At 36.7% G+C, this 18,294-nt stretch overlaps 1 protein-coding gene across 3 annotated transcripts in view; it reads right to left on the bottom strand.

Moving 5' to 3' along the window:
* Positions 1-602: 602 nt before the first annotated feature.
* The window catches only part of HS2ST1 (heparan sulfate 2-O-sulfotransferase 1), a 177,676-nt gene continuing 159,984 nt past the window's right edge, over positions 603-18,294 (bottom strand). For 2 of the 3 annotated variants that reach the window (XM_010331124.3, XM_074381143.1), the window contains exons 4-7: positions 15,813-15,951; positions 10,002-10,099; positions 5,861-6,018; positions 603-4,939 (exon numbers count right to left, since the gene is read on the bottom strand). In XM_010331124.3, the coding sequence (XP_010329426.2) occupies positions 4,710-4,939; positions 5,861-6,018; positions 10,002-10,099; positions 15,813-15,951 (625 nt within the window). In that variant the 3' untranslated portion in view covers positions 603-4,709. The remainder of the gene's footprint in view (positions 4,940-5,860; positions 6,019-10,001; positions 10,100-15,812; positions 15,952-18,294) is intronic. The other variant, XM_003943266.4, reaches the window with a different exon arrangement.

Raw genomic sequence — 18,294 nt, 5'->3', positions numbered from 1 at the left:
GTACAAAGCAAAAGCAGCAGAAGCATGTCAGTTCATATAAAATATTGTCACAAATAAGCCATGAAATCATTAGAAACCATGATGATGCATGCTTTTCTGATGGCAACACTGAGAGTTGACACTGAACACTGAGTCAGCTTGGAAAATGTCCATCAGTGTCAAGGCTACAAAAGAAAATATTAAAACAGGACACTGAACCATTTTTCCCCTTCCCACTAAGTGTTTATTTTATAGCTTTTGCATCAGGTAGTCAACTGAAACAACAGAAAGCTGGCAGAACGTTAAGGAAAAGGAGTGATTATCTCTCCAACAGATGTGACAAAATGGTTTCAAGTTGGAAACAGTACTGCATAAATGAATCAATTGAATGGGGTTGGGGAGGGCAGGAAAAGAGAAGAGAAAGTAGTGAGCATCTTCCAACAGGACTATGAGGGGGAAAAAAAGGCACTGTTGAGCTATCTGTGTATTTATAAAATAAAAGCCAAAATACACAATCCATGTTTCCCAAAATTACACTGAACACTGCTTCAGAGATGCTCACATACCTGACTCTGAATACAAAGCTACAAAAACTGTCTAAAAAATGATACAGACAGTATCAATATGTCTCAACACAGGCTTACCAGTAATGCATTTTAAAGAGTTCATCACGATCAGGGTCCATCTTATAAACAGTACTGCAAAGGCCACAAAGCTGCATGAAATTATAGGATAAATATGACTAAATGATTACTCATTTTGATCTCTAACATTCCTGCTCCAAGAAATCAGAAAGTAAGCTCTACTCCAGAGGAGCTGAATTGGCAGTGAATTTGAAACAGGGTTGCTTTTCTCCTCAGAAGGCTGCCAAAAGAGCAGTTTAGTTGGCATCATACAGCAACTTTGCATAGGATAAACAAATGCGAAAACCTAACAGCCACTTCCCTGCTTTCTCTGAAAGTAAACAATGTTAATTTATGAAGAGTCCAACTCAAATCATACAGGAGACGCACCTGGGCCTCTTCAAGGCGAACTTCATAAAAGGTTACAGGGTGCTTCTCATAATGACTCTAGGACCATAGGTGTGTTTGGGAATGACCAATGGGAAAATCCAGTTAGATGATTTACACAGATGTTCTCTATGTAGATTTGAATTTAAATTAAAATGCCAGCTATGCATTTGGGAACCAGCCTTTAGTTGAATTCTCCAGTGCTTTTAGAATTATCTGATTTTATTAAAAAAGAGAGAATCATTGTCCACAAACTATTTTCTTTCTAACTATGCAAATACAGTAAGCAAATCATCTGCAATATCAAAATACTGTTTGTAAATCACTGATCACACCAACAATTTTAGGAATTTGCAGTAGGACATATATTGAGAAAAAGGAACAGACTTCAAGTTATAAGCATTAACCAAATTTTAAGATTAGAAAATAAAATTATAAAAATCAGTTAAGTTTAAATTGTCTAATTTTCAATAGTTTAAATCCAATCATCAGGAATTCAGAAGCACCCAATATGTCTGAAGTTGCACAAATGCGTATGGATGATAGAAAAGTAATCCTCATGCAATATCTTAAGTGTTGCTATCAGATATATTTAAGTGCTACTTTACAGATTAAAGCGGGGTAAAATCAAAATATATTTTACTTCCCATTGTATTTTAAAACAATCACAATAATTTATCAACAGTTGCCATTTCACAGCAATTAGAAAACAGGAGTTGATAGAAGTTGAACAGAAAGGTATCTTTTCCTCTTTTAGGAAATAAACATATATATATTTTTTCACATAAACACATAACATTATCTTTAAAATTCCAAGTGGTTAATTTACTTCTGTATTATAAAAAAATTATCTCCCTATGGTCAAAATACTGAAAAAGCGCAAAGGCTGAAAAAAGAAAACCACATTTGCCACATTAAAAAAATACATTATCTCAGTGGTTCTATTTATTTAATTGATTATAAAGTATTATGACTCCTAGTACTGTGCTGGACCTGATGGAATTAAATTCACCCCTTTCTCAATCTCCAGAAAGGATACTCCTAACCCACCCTAAAATATGATAAAATAAATGCCCCTATTCTGAACTGTTAAACTGGGAAAGAAAACATGCCCACCTGGAAACAATATAAGTCATAAAAGTTTATGAATCTGTGGGAGAGACTATATGAATCAGAAAGCAATTCTTTGGATATAAGTTAGGAGCTTTTAGAAGTATATAAACTCTTTTAGGCCTCTAGAGTACAGATACAAAGATGATTTCTCCGTAAGTAATGATTTAGCCAGTGTAGTGGTTGGTAGCCCATGGTCTATATCTGGCATGTCATCTCTTTTTGTAAATAAAGTTTTATTGGAGCATAACTGTGCTCATTTGTTTATATACTGTCTACAGCTGCTGTTGCAGTACACTGTCAGGGTTGACTACCTGTGACAGAGACCCTATGGCCTGCAAAGCCTAAAATATTTACTCTCTGGCTCTTCCACAGAAAAAGTTTACTGACGTCCTGATCTAGTTCACACCAAGTACTGCTCTAGTTACCTAAGAAAGTTAATGCACCTCAAGAAGATTTGAGCATGTGGTGCAAGAATAACTTGCACACTGGGGTTTGTTCATTAGCAGGTAATGTCAAATCTCACCTTGAAGTGGTGCTTTACTTTTGGGCAAGGAAATAATTTATATACATTTTCAGGAAATACCTATAAAAGTCAATTTAAAAAAAGAAAGAAAAAAGCCAAACTTAAAAAGCCTGGCTATGTTCTTAAAATTTTTATAACATTGTGAGGAAAGGATGCTAACATGATTCTGTCATTCTTTTAGTTTTTCTTTAGTTTTTTTTTTATAAATGTTTTCTCATAAGAAGTGTTCCCTCATGCCCTCCGACACAATTAATAACCTTTAAGGCAATCTACCTAAAATGCTTACAGTCTGGTAAAACCTTGTTCAGAAATATTTACTTAAACTGTAGGTATAAAACAGCTACCATTTCTGAATAGTAATGTTAAATAAAAATAGAAACATCTTTCAAATTTGAAGAGCAAAGTTTCCCAGACCCTAGTCAGCTAACAAAGCCTATTTCTAACAGGGAACTTCCTGAACTTAAGCAGCTGTTCATGAAGCTTTAAGAGTTCACAGGTGTTTCATATTTCAAGCGTTGTTGAAACATGGAAGATAAAACACTGAGAAGATATTTATCAAACACAAATTTATATAAAGATTAACTTTTTCAACCAGCTTACAAGCAGACTTTTCCCTTTCTTTGTTAAAAAATGAATGGTATGAAACTATATGTTAAAGATGTTTCTATAGCAACACCTTACATTTATATAGCGCTTTACAATTTTCAAAGTGCTTTCACATGCCCTCTCATTTAATCCTCACAACAGCCCTGTGAGGTAGGTACAGCAGGTATTATTATCCTCATTTCAAGATGAGGAAATTGAGGCAAAGAGAGGTTAAGTGACTTGCCCAAGATCACACAGCTGGTAAGCGGTAGAGCTAGAACCTGAAATCAAGTTTTTTGACTCCTTGTCCAGTACTCTTTCCACGGTAATTACTGCCTCAAGTTACGAATAATGAACTGTGTATCAAGCTGAAAGCTTACTGAAGTTCATTTCAGTGATGTCTTAACAGTAAAGTTAAATGAGAAATATAAGAACAGTAGGTCTGATGGTTTTACTTGACATAAAACTGGTGCAAAACCACTTTTGTCTAATTACTTGTAATCTTTTGGTCCAAATACATAAAATATGCAATATTTACAGCATTTTCCTTTTTTGTAAATGCAATGCTTTAAAACACATTATAAAGCACCTTAGTAAAAATAGTCTACAGGTAAAAGTACAGAAGAAGTAGGAAAATCCTACCCATACCACAGCTCACTAATGGAGTCATAATACGGAGTCACCAATATCTCAGTTTACAGCTTCACAAATAATCCATAGAGAAACAAATACTAAACTTACTTTTTTGATATTAATGTGTGGAAATCTTAACTAAAACTTCAGACAATCTTAGTATTCTCTGAAGTATCTTCTCAATATTAGCTATTGAGGAGACACGAATGAGAAATACTGCTTTGATCCTTTATCTTTTTATCATATTAGTCATGATTTAAATTGATTTTTAATACTAATCATCATTTAAAAAATTAAAACCACCTACATAAATATGGCCAAATTCTACTACAGCAGAAACATTTCTTAGCAAATATGATTTAAACATTCCAATAAATTTCATGAGACATGACTCACAAAAACAAAGTACATACTGCCAAGCAGTTATTAACACTATTCAGTAGAGGTGTGTAACCCAAACCCTCAGTGAAGGCAGAAGACGCAAATGGACTCATCTTCATTCATGGTTAGTTGAAAAAATGGTTTATCAAAAACAACAGTATCAGAACCTTTTCTGAAATTGTATTTAGCCTTTTGATTAGACCTGCCATGAGTTCATTTTAGGTGATGTATATTTTCCCCCAGGCAGGAGGTTATACCTTTCACCGAAGTTTAGCCAGGAAAAATTAAAATGCCTGAAACTTAAACTTAGAACACTGACATACCAGCCAGTATCTACTTCCTTGACGTTACTGTCTGTTTCCTAATTTGGCTCGATACAAATTGTCATATACACCTACTGTCAGCAATCCAGACTGTGGAGCTGAGAAGAAAGGTGAAGACAGGGTCAAATTTTAGTTCAAGAATCCAATAGTCACACCTTATACTCAGTTCGACTTCGGGTAAATCTTTTCATAGAAAAAGTTTTGTGCGAGGATGTAGAGGTCTCCATCTTTTTCTCGAACAGCATGGGCTCTGATGAATTGGAACTGCTCTAGTGCAAATTCATAGAACTCATTCTCCATTTTCCAAATATCAGATTGCTGTAGTTTTGCAATGGTTTGTTTAGTGGGGAGTTTCTTCTCTGTGGTTTTCCTAAGATGAGATTTCTTTCCTACTTACAAAGGGGAAAACAAAAAAAGGAAAGGTAAATAATTCTTGGAGAACACACAAAAGATCAATTCCTCCTTATTTGCAGAGGTGGTTAAGTTAATATGACATGCTGAAGAACAGGTAACATAACTGTCTTATATAATTAAGGTAAAAATGGAGCCTTGATCACACTAGAGCCATGATTTAGTCCTTTAGAATGTAAATCCTCAACCTATTAAAGACTTAATGAAACATCAAATAGCAAATGTAAGGACTGGCACACAGTAAAGTGTAGGCTGTCACCTCACACACTATATTCTCAAATGCTTGTTGCTCTGAGACTAGTTGATTTTTGATAAAATACTAATTGCCAAACTGAATTCTACTTTCTCATAACCTGTATTCTCTAAAGTTATGTGTTAGAAGCTTGGGCATATGCATACTCAAGGAAAAGAGTTCCTATGACTGCATCTTATCAAACAGCAAAAACAAACAAACAAAAAAACACAATTAGCTTATCACTTTCAGATATGTAATACAGCTCAGGCTGCTAAAGCATGGCTTAGGTATACTGTAATAGATGTAGCACATGATGACTGTATCAGTGTGATTCAGTTGCACTATCCCACCTCTGCTTCAAACTGGTGGTAGGCAGGACCAATTCACAGGCCTAATGTTTGACATGTGGCATTACTGAATACTATACATTTCTAAGGCTGGTTCTGTAGTTTGTATCATTCCACTATTTCAACAGTGCCTTCTAATTTTCACCTAATTCACAAGTTATTCAATTGAAAATACTGAGCAGAAACAGATAAGATACCTCCCTTTCTGGAGCTATCTGTTGTGTTTCACTGAAGAAACTTCAAGTCATGTATATTTTACAAGTTGCAAATTAAAAAAGAAACCAAAAACAGCTTTAAAAAGAAACCCTTCCTTTATATACCTGTGCGATAGAGTTCAGTAGCACCCCTGAAAAACCGGGGCAATGCTGCCTCCAGTAACATGATAAAATCTTCAAGCTCTTCAGTAACTCCCACCAGAAAATATTCATTAATTAGGTTATACTTGGCTTGATCCATAGCCCACCTGCTTCCCACATTCCTGAAACCAAAGAAAAGGAATTAAAAGCCTGGTTGTGAAATCTGCTGAGTATTTTTGGTGCCTTTGACACCATATATTACAGAGAAAATAAACACATGTATATCCAAAGCCTCAATGCCCTTTTATTACATCCTGTGGGAGGCACACCTGTTTCTAATTTCCTTTGCTTCCATCTCCAGTTTCTGCTCAACTATGCAGTGCTAATGCAGAGTTTACCAGAGGACTCTTAATCTGAAGAATTTAGTTTGAGGGCACTTTAAAAATGTATATACATATAAAACATATATCCCTACCATATGATTTAGTGTGTATTTAACTTTTTTTAACTACTCTAGATTCTGTTCATTTAAGAGCTCTCATTAAGGTGTAAACAATTTGTTTTCTGCTTATTTTGTGAGTTGAGAGTTTTTGTGAGCTATTATGTTTTCTGAAATTTCTGAGGAATAAAAAATTGGTAAGAAATCACTCTGCTAAGAATCTTTTATTTTTATTTTCATTTACATTGTTAGCTAATGCTATTAACACAAATTTGGCCCAAAATAAACTATATTTTTGGGTTCTTTTTGGCATGAAAATTCCTTAATCCAAATTCTAGTTCTGCCTTTAAGTGGTAGTATGATCTTGAGCTGGTGGCTTCACCTTTCTCAATTTTGTTTTCTCAAACTATTTTTAAAAAGGGGGAGGGAAGCAGTGATTAATTGGTTTCTAAGGACCCTCCCAGTTCTGTTAGTCTATGAAACATACTAAAGAAATTCAATTAACATCTCCTCAAAAAATGCCCAATAGAGCAATAGTCTTTATTGTTCTAAGACAGAAATTGGCAAACTTTTTCTATAAAAAGCCAAAGGACAAATATTTTAGGTTTTGCAAACAACATAGTGATATGGTTTGGATATTTGTTCCCTCTAACTCTCATTCTGAAATGTGATTTTCAGTGTGGGAGGTTGGGCCTGGTGAGAGGTAAGTGGATCACGGGAGCGGGTACCTTGTAAATGGTTTAGCACCATTCCCTTGTAGATAACTGAGTTCTTGACTCAGTTAGTTCATGAGATATCTATTTATTTAAAAGACTGGGACCTCTCCTTTCATTCTCTTGCTCCCATTCCTGCCATGTGATATGCCTGCTCCCACTTCACCTTCTGCCATGACTGTAAGTTTCCTGAGGCCTATATCAGAAGCCAAATGGATGTTGATGCCATGCTTATAATGCCTGCAGAACCATCAGCCAAGGTGTACCTTCCTCAGGTATTCCTTCATAGTAATGTAAGAATGGCCTAATAGAGAAAATTGTTACTAAGGAGTGGGGTATTGCTATAAAGATAGCTGAAAATGGAAAAGCGGCTTTGGAACTGGGTAATGGGCAGAGGTTGGAAGAGTTAGAGGGCTCAGAAAATTGTTACTAAGGAGTGGGGTGTTGCTATAAAGATAGCTGAAAATGGAAAAGTGGCTTTGGAACTGGGTAATGGACAGAGGTTGGAAGAGTTGGAGGGCTCAGAAGAGGGAAACTTTGAAATTTCTTAGAGACAGATTTAATGATTGTGACAAAAATGCTGACAGAAATATGGACAGTAAAGTCCAGGCTGGAGGTCTCAGAGGGAAATGAAGTTATTGGGAATTGGAGTAAAGGTTGCTCCTGTTATGCCTTAGCAAAGAACTTGGCTGAATTCCAACCCATGAGAACAGCCAAGTGGGCTGTACCCTACAAAACCATGGGGGCAGGGCTGCTCAAGGCCTTGGGAGCCCACCCCTTGCACCAGGATGCAGGAGATGCAAGTCGAGGATTATGTTGGAGCTTTAAGATTTAATGACTGCCCTGCTGGATTTTAGACTTGTGTGGGGCCTACTACACCATTCTTTGGGCCAATCTGTCCCTTTTGGAATGGGAATACTTATCCAATGCCTACCACCATTGCATCTTCAGAATAAATAACTTTTTTTTTTTTAACTCACATGCTTACAGGGTTGAAGCAACTCATCTCCAGATGACATTTTGGACTTGGGACTTTTGAGTTAATGTTGGAATAAGACTTTGGGACTACTGCGAAGGGATGAATGTATTTTGAAATATGAGAAAGACATAAGATTTGGTGAGCTAGAGACAGAATAACATGGTTTGGATCAGGTGTCCCCAAACTACGGCCCATGGGCTGCATGCAACCCCCTGAGGCCATTTATCTGGCTCCCCGCCGCACTTCAGGAAGGGGCACCTCTTTCGTTGGTGGTCAGTGAGAGGAGCACAGTATGTGGCAGCCCTCCAACGGTCTGAGGGACAGTGAACTGGCCCCCTGTGTAAAAAGTTTGGGGACTCCTGGTTTGGATGTTTGTTCCCTCCAAATCTCATGTTGAAACATGATTCCCAATGCTGGAGGTAGGGCCTGGTAGGACTGGATCCCTGATTGGATCATGGGAGCAGATCTGTCATGAATGGTTTAGTGCCAATGGTTTAGTTTGGTGATAACTAAGTTCTCACTCAGTTCACACAAGACCTGGTTGTTTGAAAGTCTGGGAACCATACCCTCAATCTGCCCCTGCTGCCCACTCTCTTGCTCCCACCATGTGATATGGCTACTCCTGCTTTACCTTCTGCCATGATTATAAGCTTCTTGAGGCCCTCGGTGGTGCCATGCTTGTATATCCTGGAGAACAGTGAGCAAATTAAACCTCTTTTCTTCATAAATTACCCAGACTCCAGTAGTCCTTTATAGTAATGTAAGCACAGCTAATACACATGGTTTAGGTTACAATTACTCAACTCTGCTGTTGTCGTGTGAAAATGGCCACAAGCAATAAGTAAAAAATGTATGTGGTTGTGTTCCAATAAAACTTTATAGAACAGGTGATGCAGTTGGGCATGGTGGCTCACGCCTGTAATCCCAGCACTTTGGTAGACTGAGGCAGGTGGATCACTTGAGGTCAGGAGTTTAAGACCAGCCTGGCCAACATGGTGAAACTCCATCTCTACTAAAAATAGAAAAATTAGCCAGGTGTGGTTGTGGGCACCCACAGTCCCAGCTGCTCAGGAGGCTGAGGCAGGAGAATAGTTTGAATCCAGGAGGCAGAGGTTGCAATGAGCCAAGATCGCGCCCCTGCACTTCAGCCTAGCTGATAGAGCAAGCCTCTGTTTCAAAAAATACAAAATTAAACAGGTGATGGGTTAAATTGGGTCTGCAGGTTACAACCTGTAGTTTGCCAATCCCTGTTCTAAAGAAATAATTAAAAATTGAGAAGGCATTCTTTACAGGCTTCCAAGTCTTATACTATTACGAGGCTTTGATGTAATCTATTGAGTAGGACCTTAAACTCCACAGCAATTTGATGATATACCTCAAATAATGAAGAAATTCCCCGTATTTCTCATTATGGTTTAAGGAAGAAACTTTGACCATGTTCCTTGTTTCTCCTGTTTTTCCTATTAAAATGACTGAATGGAACAAATAAATACGTAAAAATATTTTTAAAAACTAAAACAATACATTCTGAGGAAATAAATAAATTTTTTTATTCAAGTATCTTTATTGTCCACTTGGTATTTACCAGAAAACTAAACCACAACCATAACTTTGGCTTCTCTTAAAGTCAAAATCAGTTTAACAGGAAAACCAGGTGAATTTTAACCCACTAAGCCTCTTCTGAATTTAACATGAATAGCTAAAACAGTAAGATTGGGACAAAATTAGATTTATGATGCCTCTGGTCTCTAATTAAGAGCTTCGCTGGAATACAGCAAAACATAACACCAAAAACAAGAAATATTAAAAACCAGCATCTAAGAAAACAATGCAAGGGTATTAGGATATTACTCTACATGAGGAATCCTTTAAATGCATTTAAAAGTAACTGCAAAACTAGATATTACTCAATTACATGTTATTTTGAGTCTAGTCTTTGACCGATTTCCCTAAATCTAGCCCTTGTGAAATGAAACACAGATTATAGAGATAATAAGGACGATAATCAAATTTGAGCCAACTTTATCTCCCTACCAGCATTCGGAGCTATGGCCACAGAAGAATGGGATTTGAAGCCAGAGCTTCTCTGGAGCACAGTCTGAGCCACCCTCTGCTACACATTCATCAAAGGTCTAGAACAAAGACAAAGCAGCACAAGTAAGCCATAAATCCAAGTCTCACCTATCAAATATCTAATGTGGTAAATTATTAAATAAATGAATGAGAGTAGGTGGGATGAGACACTCTTCTTTGGAGTCATATAAATTAATCACATACTGCCTTGTAACAGGCAGCTCTGAGGATATGGTTTAGAATCTTAGGATAGGTTGATCTGTCTGTCTGTCTATACCTTTATCTACGTAACTTGCTTCATGTGCTTTTTAAATGTGTTATGTATTATGTTCTGTCTTTCCAACTACAGTGAAAACTTCCTGAAGGGATCATGCAGTAGCATTTGTGTCCTCTAGAGCATATAGAATAGTGCCACATAAGCCACTTGGACTTGTAAATGACTGCTGAAAAGACTGCACTTTGGGAATTTACAGGGGTATTAAAGGCATAGCTGTAACGGAGATGAAGACAGAGGAAATAAAATATTTTCATGAGGCATTTGACTTTATTTCTGAAATTTTTTAGATGGTCTAACTTAGATTTGCTAGCCTAGGCCATTTTCTAAAAAGTAGTTTTATTATTTGTGCCAAATTTTGTAGCTCATAAAAAGAAGTAAGAAACAAAAACTTTATATATCTACCATATCCCAAACTATAGCTATTCAAATTTGAGTATTTGGCGATATTTTCTCAAAATGAATAAACTGTGTCTGTCACTTCAAAGAACATCTGACAGTGTTGATACCTCAGGGGTTCTCAGATGGTAGCTATTCTGACCCTCAGGTGATATTTGGCAATGTTTGAAGACAATTTTGGTTCTCATAGCTGAGGTGTGGGGAATGCGACCAGGCAGAAGTAAGAGATGCTGGTAAACATCCTACAATATATAGGAAGCCCCTCATAACAAAGAATAATCTGGTGGAAAACAACAGTGTCGAGGTTGAGAAATCCTGTGATAGGCCAATGATAAAAATTAAGCTTTCGAGCAAAAAAAAAATTTTTTAGAAAACTTTTATCTGCCACCATAAGCTTGACAGTCTGCCAATATTTAAAGACTTTTCTGATGAAATCAGTGGTGATATTAATAAATGAGAGTTTTTAACACTGTATAACAAAGTATGTTACATTTGAAAGGTCTGCATAACTCAGTGAACCAATATGTTCCAAATGACCCATGTATGATATTTCAAAATTATGCTTGGTTAAAAGGCTCATTCAAAGTGTAAAACATATTAAGAGATTTTAAAGTAGCAAAGTATGAAAAGTTCACTACTATGGTTTCAGATTCTACATTGCAATTAACTTTTGAAACTACCACTTGTCAAGTTTTAACGTAGTATTAGAGAATAGCCACAATTTTTTGAAAAGTCTATTAAAATCCTCCCTTTTTCAATTACTTATCTGTGTAAAGCTGGATTTCCTCTATACAATTCAACCAAAAGAACACTTTGAACAAACTGAATTCAGGAGCAGATAGGAAAATCAACTGTCTAGCTTCTCAAGGTTCAAAGCTAAATGAAACAAAAAAGAAAAAGAAAAAAAAAATTGGTTGCCTATAGTAGGCCAGATGCTAAAACAATTTGCAGAAATGTAAACTGATGCCACTCTTTTCATTTTTTTGTTGTTGAGGGATACTTTCACTAAAATATAATTTATGTTAACATAAGATGGCTTTACTATTGTTAAAACATAATACTTTAAATTTTTTTCAATAAATGGCAGAAAAAATTTTTTCAGTAAATTTACTGATATTGGTAAATATCAATAGATATAACCTAAAACAAAGCAAAAGCTATAAACAAAAGCTCTTTAGGGAATCCTTAATTTTTAAGAGTATAAAAGCAGTTCTTATATCAAAAAGTTTGAGAACTACTGATTTAACTGATATTCAATGCTCATCTTTGGATTACTTAAGATCCCTATTTTCCAGGTATTGGGCAGAGATTAAATTAAGTAAAACTCTAGTTCTAAAATGTGCAAATTTGAAATCTCCCAACTCAAAAGTCTTTCATTCTTTACAAGATCAAATGAAAGCTATTCTAGGCGCACATATATTTAAACTGTGTTTGAAGTGTAACCACAAAGCAGTTCAGATTACTGGAATATTTCAGTTTAAAACACAATAGTTGCCATAATTGCTGAATTGAATACTGTTTAATACATCTCAGAGTATCTCTTGAGGTGCAAATAATCTTCAATTTTATAGAAAGAGAACTATCTAAACTTTTTTTGAGAATAAGTGCCATTGCAAGGTATTTCCAACATAATCATGGCCACCCTTTAATCCCCATTATCCTTCTCTTTTTTTTTTTGGAGACGGAGTCTTTCTCTGTCACTGGGCTGTAGTGCAGTGGTACAATCTCAGCTCACTGCAACCTCCACCTTCTGGGTTCAAGTCATTCTTCCGCCTCAGCCTCCCGAATAGCTGGGACCAAACGTGTGTGCCACTACGCCCGGCTGATTTTTGTATTTTTAGTAGAGACGGGGTTTCACCACATTGGCCAGAATGGTCTTGATCTCTTGACCTCGTGATCTGCCCACCTTGGCCTAAAGTGCTGGGATTACAGGCCTGAGCCACTGGGCCCGGCGAATCCTCATTATCTTTCTAAAACCATTCCAGCTTTAGCAATGTTATATGCATGCAGTCTTACCAACTTTACAGATATGAGTTTAATGAAAATTCTTGCCAGTTAAAGATGTGAAGGAGTTATTGGCAATAAACACCACTTTACTCATTAGGGTTACCAACATGTATGTCAGGAGAAACAAGCCAAATTACTAGAAATGTATAATTACCAATATGTTTCAAGATTGAAAAGGTACATTCTATCATAAAACAAAGTCATCTCTTATTTTTATAAATCAATAATTTATAGAGAGCCCTGTCCTCATAAGAGGTAAGACAATGCAATAGTATTTTGTTGGTGTTACCAACACTACATCTAAATAAACAGGCATATTAATGGGTATTTTATAACGACATTAAACAATACCAGTAACAAAAATCCAGGCCTTATTATAGTCAGGGTGAAGAATAGTTAAAGCTCCAGGATGACCTAGCTACCTAAAACTTTCAAGGAGACGGTGTTAAAATGTCTGCCTGGATTTTTTTTTGTGAATACTGAATATGCAACTGTGGAACAATTTCACAGAAAAATGTTGAGTGATACGTTGCATTTCTTTTTTTTTTCTTTTTTTTTTGAGACGGAGTTTTGCTCTTGTTACCCAGGCTGGAGTGCAATGGCGTGACCTTGGCTCACCGCAACCTCTGCCTCCTGGGTTCAGGCAATTCTCTTGCCTCAGCCTCCTGAGTAGATGGGATTACAGGCACGCACTGCCATGCCAGCTAATTTTTTGTATTTTTAGTAGAGACGGGGTTTCACCATGTTGACCAGGATGGTCTCGATCTCTTGACCTCATGATCCACCCGCCTCAGCCTCCCAAAGTGCTGGGATTACAGGCTTGAGCCACCGCGCCTGGCCCGATACATTGCATTTCTCATCTCCTCTCCTTTTTTTGTTGGGGGGAAAGAGTCTCACTCTGTTGCCTAAGCTGGAGTGCCGTGGCGGATCTCAGCTCACTGCAACCTCTGCCCCCTGGGTTCCGGGTTCAAGCGATTCTCCTCCCTCAGCCTCCTGAGTAGCTGGGATTACAGGCGCCTGCCACGGTGCCTGACTAGTTTTTGTATTTTTAGTAGAGACGGAGTTTCACCATCTTGGCCAGGCTTGTCTTGAACTCCTGACCTTGTGATCCACCCGCCTCAGCCTCCCAAAGTGCTGGGATTACAGCCGTGAGCCACTGCACCCGGCCTCTTCTCTCCTTTTCAAAGGATGTAAGAGAAGTTAAGGCTATGGGCTGTGGAAGCAGGGTGCTTGGTTTTAAATACCAGCTCTACCATTTACTAGCTGAATGACGCCGTGCAAAATACTTAGCCCTTTCTGTGCCTTACAGTTTCCTTTTCTGTAAAATGAGGACAGTAACAGCAACTACCCCATAGAATTGTTGTGCAAGCTACCTGAAAAAATACATATAAAATAACTTAAAACACTGCTTGGTACATGATAAACAGTAAATGTGAGCCATTATTACTGTTCATTATTATTATTTATTATTACCCAATCCCCCCAACTACATGGGATAGAAACCAAAAAATCATGCTATCCAGGACTGATAATAACAAATGATGGAAATAGGGACCTCCATGACTGCAATCTTTTCCTTTCCAACACTAATAATACTTTAGTCAAAGGAGGGAGGTAGATAATATTTACTGAATCAATAGTTAGTATAAATAGGGCTAAAATTTTTTAAAAAAGAAAGTGCACAAGTAAATTTAGAAATAAATATTGATAAATTCTAAAGTAATAAGTCATAAGAGTTATACTAATAGATTTTATAAAATTTTACAGAATCTCCATAATAAATATTTCTAGAAGAAAACAGATTTGGTTAGTTATCTGTGTTTGGGTCAGTACCTTTTGCCTATAGCTTTGAGACTGAAGAAACAGCAATTTCTAGAAAACATTAAAAAGGAAAACAAAACAAAAAACCACTGCCCCGTCGTGACCCAGAGAGTATATCTAACTTAGAAAAAAATATTGTTGGATGTTAATTATTATAATATACCAAGTATCTGGCATCACTACTTTGTGATACTTTAGGTTCAAATGTATAGAATTCACAAATTCAACCATTTGTTAAGCACTTACAGGTAACCTAGATATGTTGCTAAATACTGAGGAAACAAAGATGAATTAAACATATGCTTCAGGAAATTCACCAAATTTTGGAGAAGACAATATGTAAACTGATAATCCAAATACCACAAAATAAATGCTTAAAAGAAGAAGATTTGAATGAAGTGTCCTGTGAGCTCTGAAAGAGATATGACTAACTGCCTGGAGGCATCAAAAAAGACTTTATGGAAGAGGTCATGTTTGAGCTAGATCTTAAAGGTGGTTAAAGAGTTTTCCAGAGTAAAGGAAAAGGCATTCTCAATATAGGGAATAATACTTGTGTAAAAAGTATGAAGCATTAGTAACTTAGTAAGTTTAGAGGATGGTGACATTTCAAGTGGCTAAAGCACTGGGCACCTAAAGGAAAATCAGACAGGAGAGCTAGGTCTGAGATCATGTCCAGTTACGTCTCCTATGTGTTAGGTAATCCGTAAGCAATGAAGTCCCAGTAAAGGTCTTCCACCAGAAAAGTGACAAATCAGTTTGACTTATTAGAAAAATAACTCTGGTGATACTCTAGAGAATGCAATGAAATGAAAGACAACCCGCATGTGAACCTGTTAAGAACTTTGTTGTGTCATTATTCTTTTCTTGCCAGAAAAAAAAGAAAATAGCTGCTTCAGCAAAACAGTGTCTTTAAACTGATGATCACAAATATAAATTGCCATCATCAAGACTAAGAGAACCCAAAAAACACAAAAATATATCATATTAGTGAATGATTATAATAACTGCACAGAAAATTGTTAACAGAACCATAATAAAACAAGATTCTGCCCTGGAAAAGAAACATTTTTAAAACCACAAAAAATATGAATATTACAATATATCAACTATATAACTAGTCTTCATTTTGCTTCTTTATATTTTGGGTTGTTTTCAAAATTTCCACAATAAGCAAGTAATAAATTTATAATTAACACAAATTTTAAAAGCACATTGTTCACTGCATTTCATAAACAATTATCTTTATAAAAATCTTAAAACTAAAAAATTACCTTTTTGTCTCCTTGTTTTCGTCTCCGTAAGCCTGGTCTATAATCATCTCCAAATCTCAGAAAGTAATAATAAGACACTAGCCTCTCAATAGGATCTCTTATGACATTAATGTAAATTGGTTTCTTCTTCACACCAAATCTGAAATAAAACAAAATTTCAAAGGTGAAATAAACATTTTCAATCTGTTTAGGAGTGCCCTGAAATTATATGTGTAAGTCTGAGGTACTGGTCCTATAAGGAAAGGAGAACATGAATTAATTAAAATAATTTGTATATGTGGAGATTGGGAACTATTTCATGATTACTGATTATTCATGTCACAATAAAGTAAACAAGAAATATGAATTAAAAAATTATTTCTGGGCTGGGTACAGTGGCTCATACCTATAATCTCAGCATTTTGGGATGCCAAGGTGGGCCGATCACAGGGTCAGGAGTTTGAGACCAGCCTGACCAACATGGTGAAACCCTGTTTCTACTAAAAATACAAAAATTAGCTGGGTGTGGTGATAGGGCGCCTGTAATCCCAGCTACTCAGGTGGTTGAAGCAGAAGAATCATTTGAACCCTTCATTTCACTGTTTATCCAGTCAACATTCAAGAGCCAGTCATTCAGTTTCCATGAAGTTGTGTGGTTCTGAGTTAAGTTTCTGAATTCTGAGTTCTAATTTGATTGTACTGTGGTCTAAAAGACTGTTTGTTATGATGTCCATTCTTTTGCATTTGCTGAGGAGTGATTTACTTCCAATTATGTGGTCAATTTTAGAGTAGGTGTGATGTGGTACTGAGAAGAATGTATATTCTGTGGATTTGGGGTGGAGAGTTCTGCAAATGTCTATTAGGTTTGCTTGGTTCAGGTCTGAGTTCAAGTCCTGGATATCCTTGTTAATTTTCTGTCTCGTTGATCTAATATTGACGTGGTGTGTTAAAATCTCCCACTATTATTGTGTGGGAGTCTAAATCTCTTTGTAGGTCATTAAGAAATTGTTTTATGTATCTGGGTGCTCCTGTATTGGGCGTGTATATATTTAGGACTGTTAGCTCTTCTTGTTGCATAGATCCTTTTACCATTATGTAATGCCCTTCTTTGTCTCTTTTAATCTTTGTTGGTTTAAAGTCTATTTTATCAGAGACTAGGATTGCATCTCCTCCTTTTTTTTGCTCTCCTTTGCATGGTAGATCATCCTTCATTCCTTTATTTTGAGCCTATATATAGCCTTGCATGTGAGATGGGCTTCCTGAATACAGCACACTGATGGGTTTTGACTTTTTAATCCAATTCGTCAGTCTGTGTCTTTTGACTGGGGCATTTAGCCCATCTATATTTAAGGTTAATACTGTTATGTGTGAATTTGACCCTGTGTTTTGATGCTAGATGGTTGTTTTGCCCATTAGTTGATGCAGTTTCTTCATTTGGTACATTCTTGGAGTGGTTGGTATTGGTTGTTCCTTTCTATGTTTAGTGCTTCTTTCAGGAGCTCCTGAAAAGCAGGCCCGGTGGTGATGAAATCGCTGAGCAACTGCTTGTTCATAAAGGATTTGATTTCTCCTTTGCTTATGAAGCCTAGCTTGGCTGGATATGAAACTCTATGTTGGAAGTTCTTTTCTTTAAGGATATTGAATATTGGCCCCCACTCTCTTCTGGCTTGTAGGGTTTCTGGTCAGAGATCTGCTGTGAGTCTGATGGGCTTCCCTTTGTGGGTTACCCAACCTTTCTCTCTGGCTACCCTTAGCATTTTTTCCTTCATTTCAACCCTGGTGAATCTGATGATTATGTGCCTTGGGTTGCTCTTCTTGAGGAATATCTTTGTGGTGTTCTCTGTATTTCCTGGACTTGAATGTTGGCCTGCCTTGCTAGATTGGGGAAGTTCTCCTGGATCATATACTGAAGAGTGTTTTCTAGCTTGGATTCATTCTCTCCATCACATTCAGGTACACCTATCAAACGTTGATTAGGTCTTTTCACATAATTCCATATTTCTTGGAGGCTTTGTTCATTTCTTTTTACTCTTTTTTCTCTAATCTTGCCTTCTTGTTTCATTTCATTGAGCTTATCTTCAATCTCTGATATCCTTTCTTCTGCTTGGTCAATATGGTTACTGAAACTTGTGTATGCTTTGCAAAGTTCTCATGTTGTGTTTTTCAGCTCCATCAATTCATTTATATTCCTCTTTAAGCTGTTTATTCTCGTTAGCATTCATCAAACCTTTTTTCAAGGTCCTTAGTTTCTTTCCATTGGGTTAGAACACGATCTTTTAGCTCTGAGAAGTTTGTTATTACCCACCTTCTGAAGCCTGTTTCTGTCAATTCATCAGACTAATTCTCCATCCAGCCTTATTCCCTTGCTGGTGAGGAGTTGTGATCCCTTGGAGGAGGAGAGGCATTCTGGTTTTGGGTATTTTCATCCTTTTTGCACTGGTTTCTTCCTGTCTTTGTGGATTTATCTACCTGTGGTCTTTGTGGTTGGTGACTTCCAGAAGGG

Source organism: Saimiri boliviensis, chromosome 11 (genome assembly GCF_048565385.1).
Source record: "Saimiri boliviensis isolate mSaiBol1 chromosome 11, mSaiBol1.pri, whole genome shotgun sequence".
In the NCBI taxonomy this organism is placed as follows: Eukaryota; Metazoa; Chordata; class Mammalia; order Primates; family Cebidae; genus Saimiri; species Saimiri boliviensis.
Note: the sequence above shows the minus strand (reverse complement) of the source record. Positions and strands in the feature narration are given on the sequence as shown.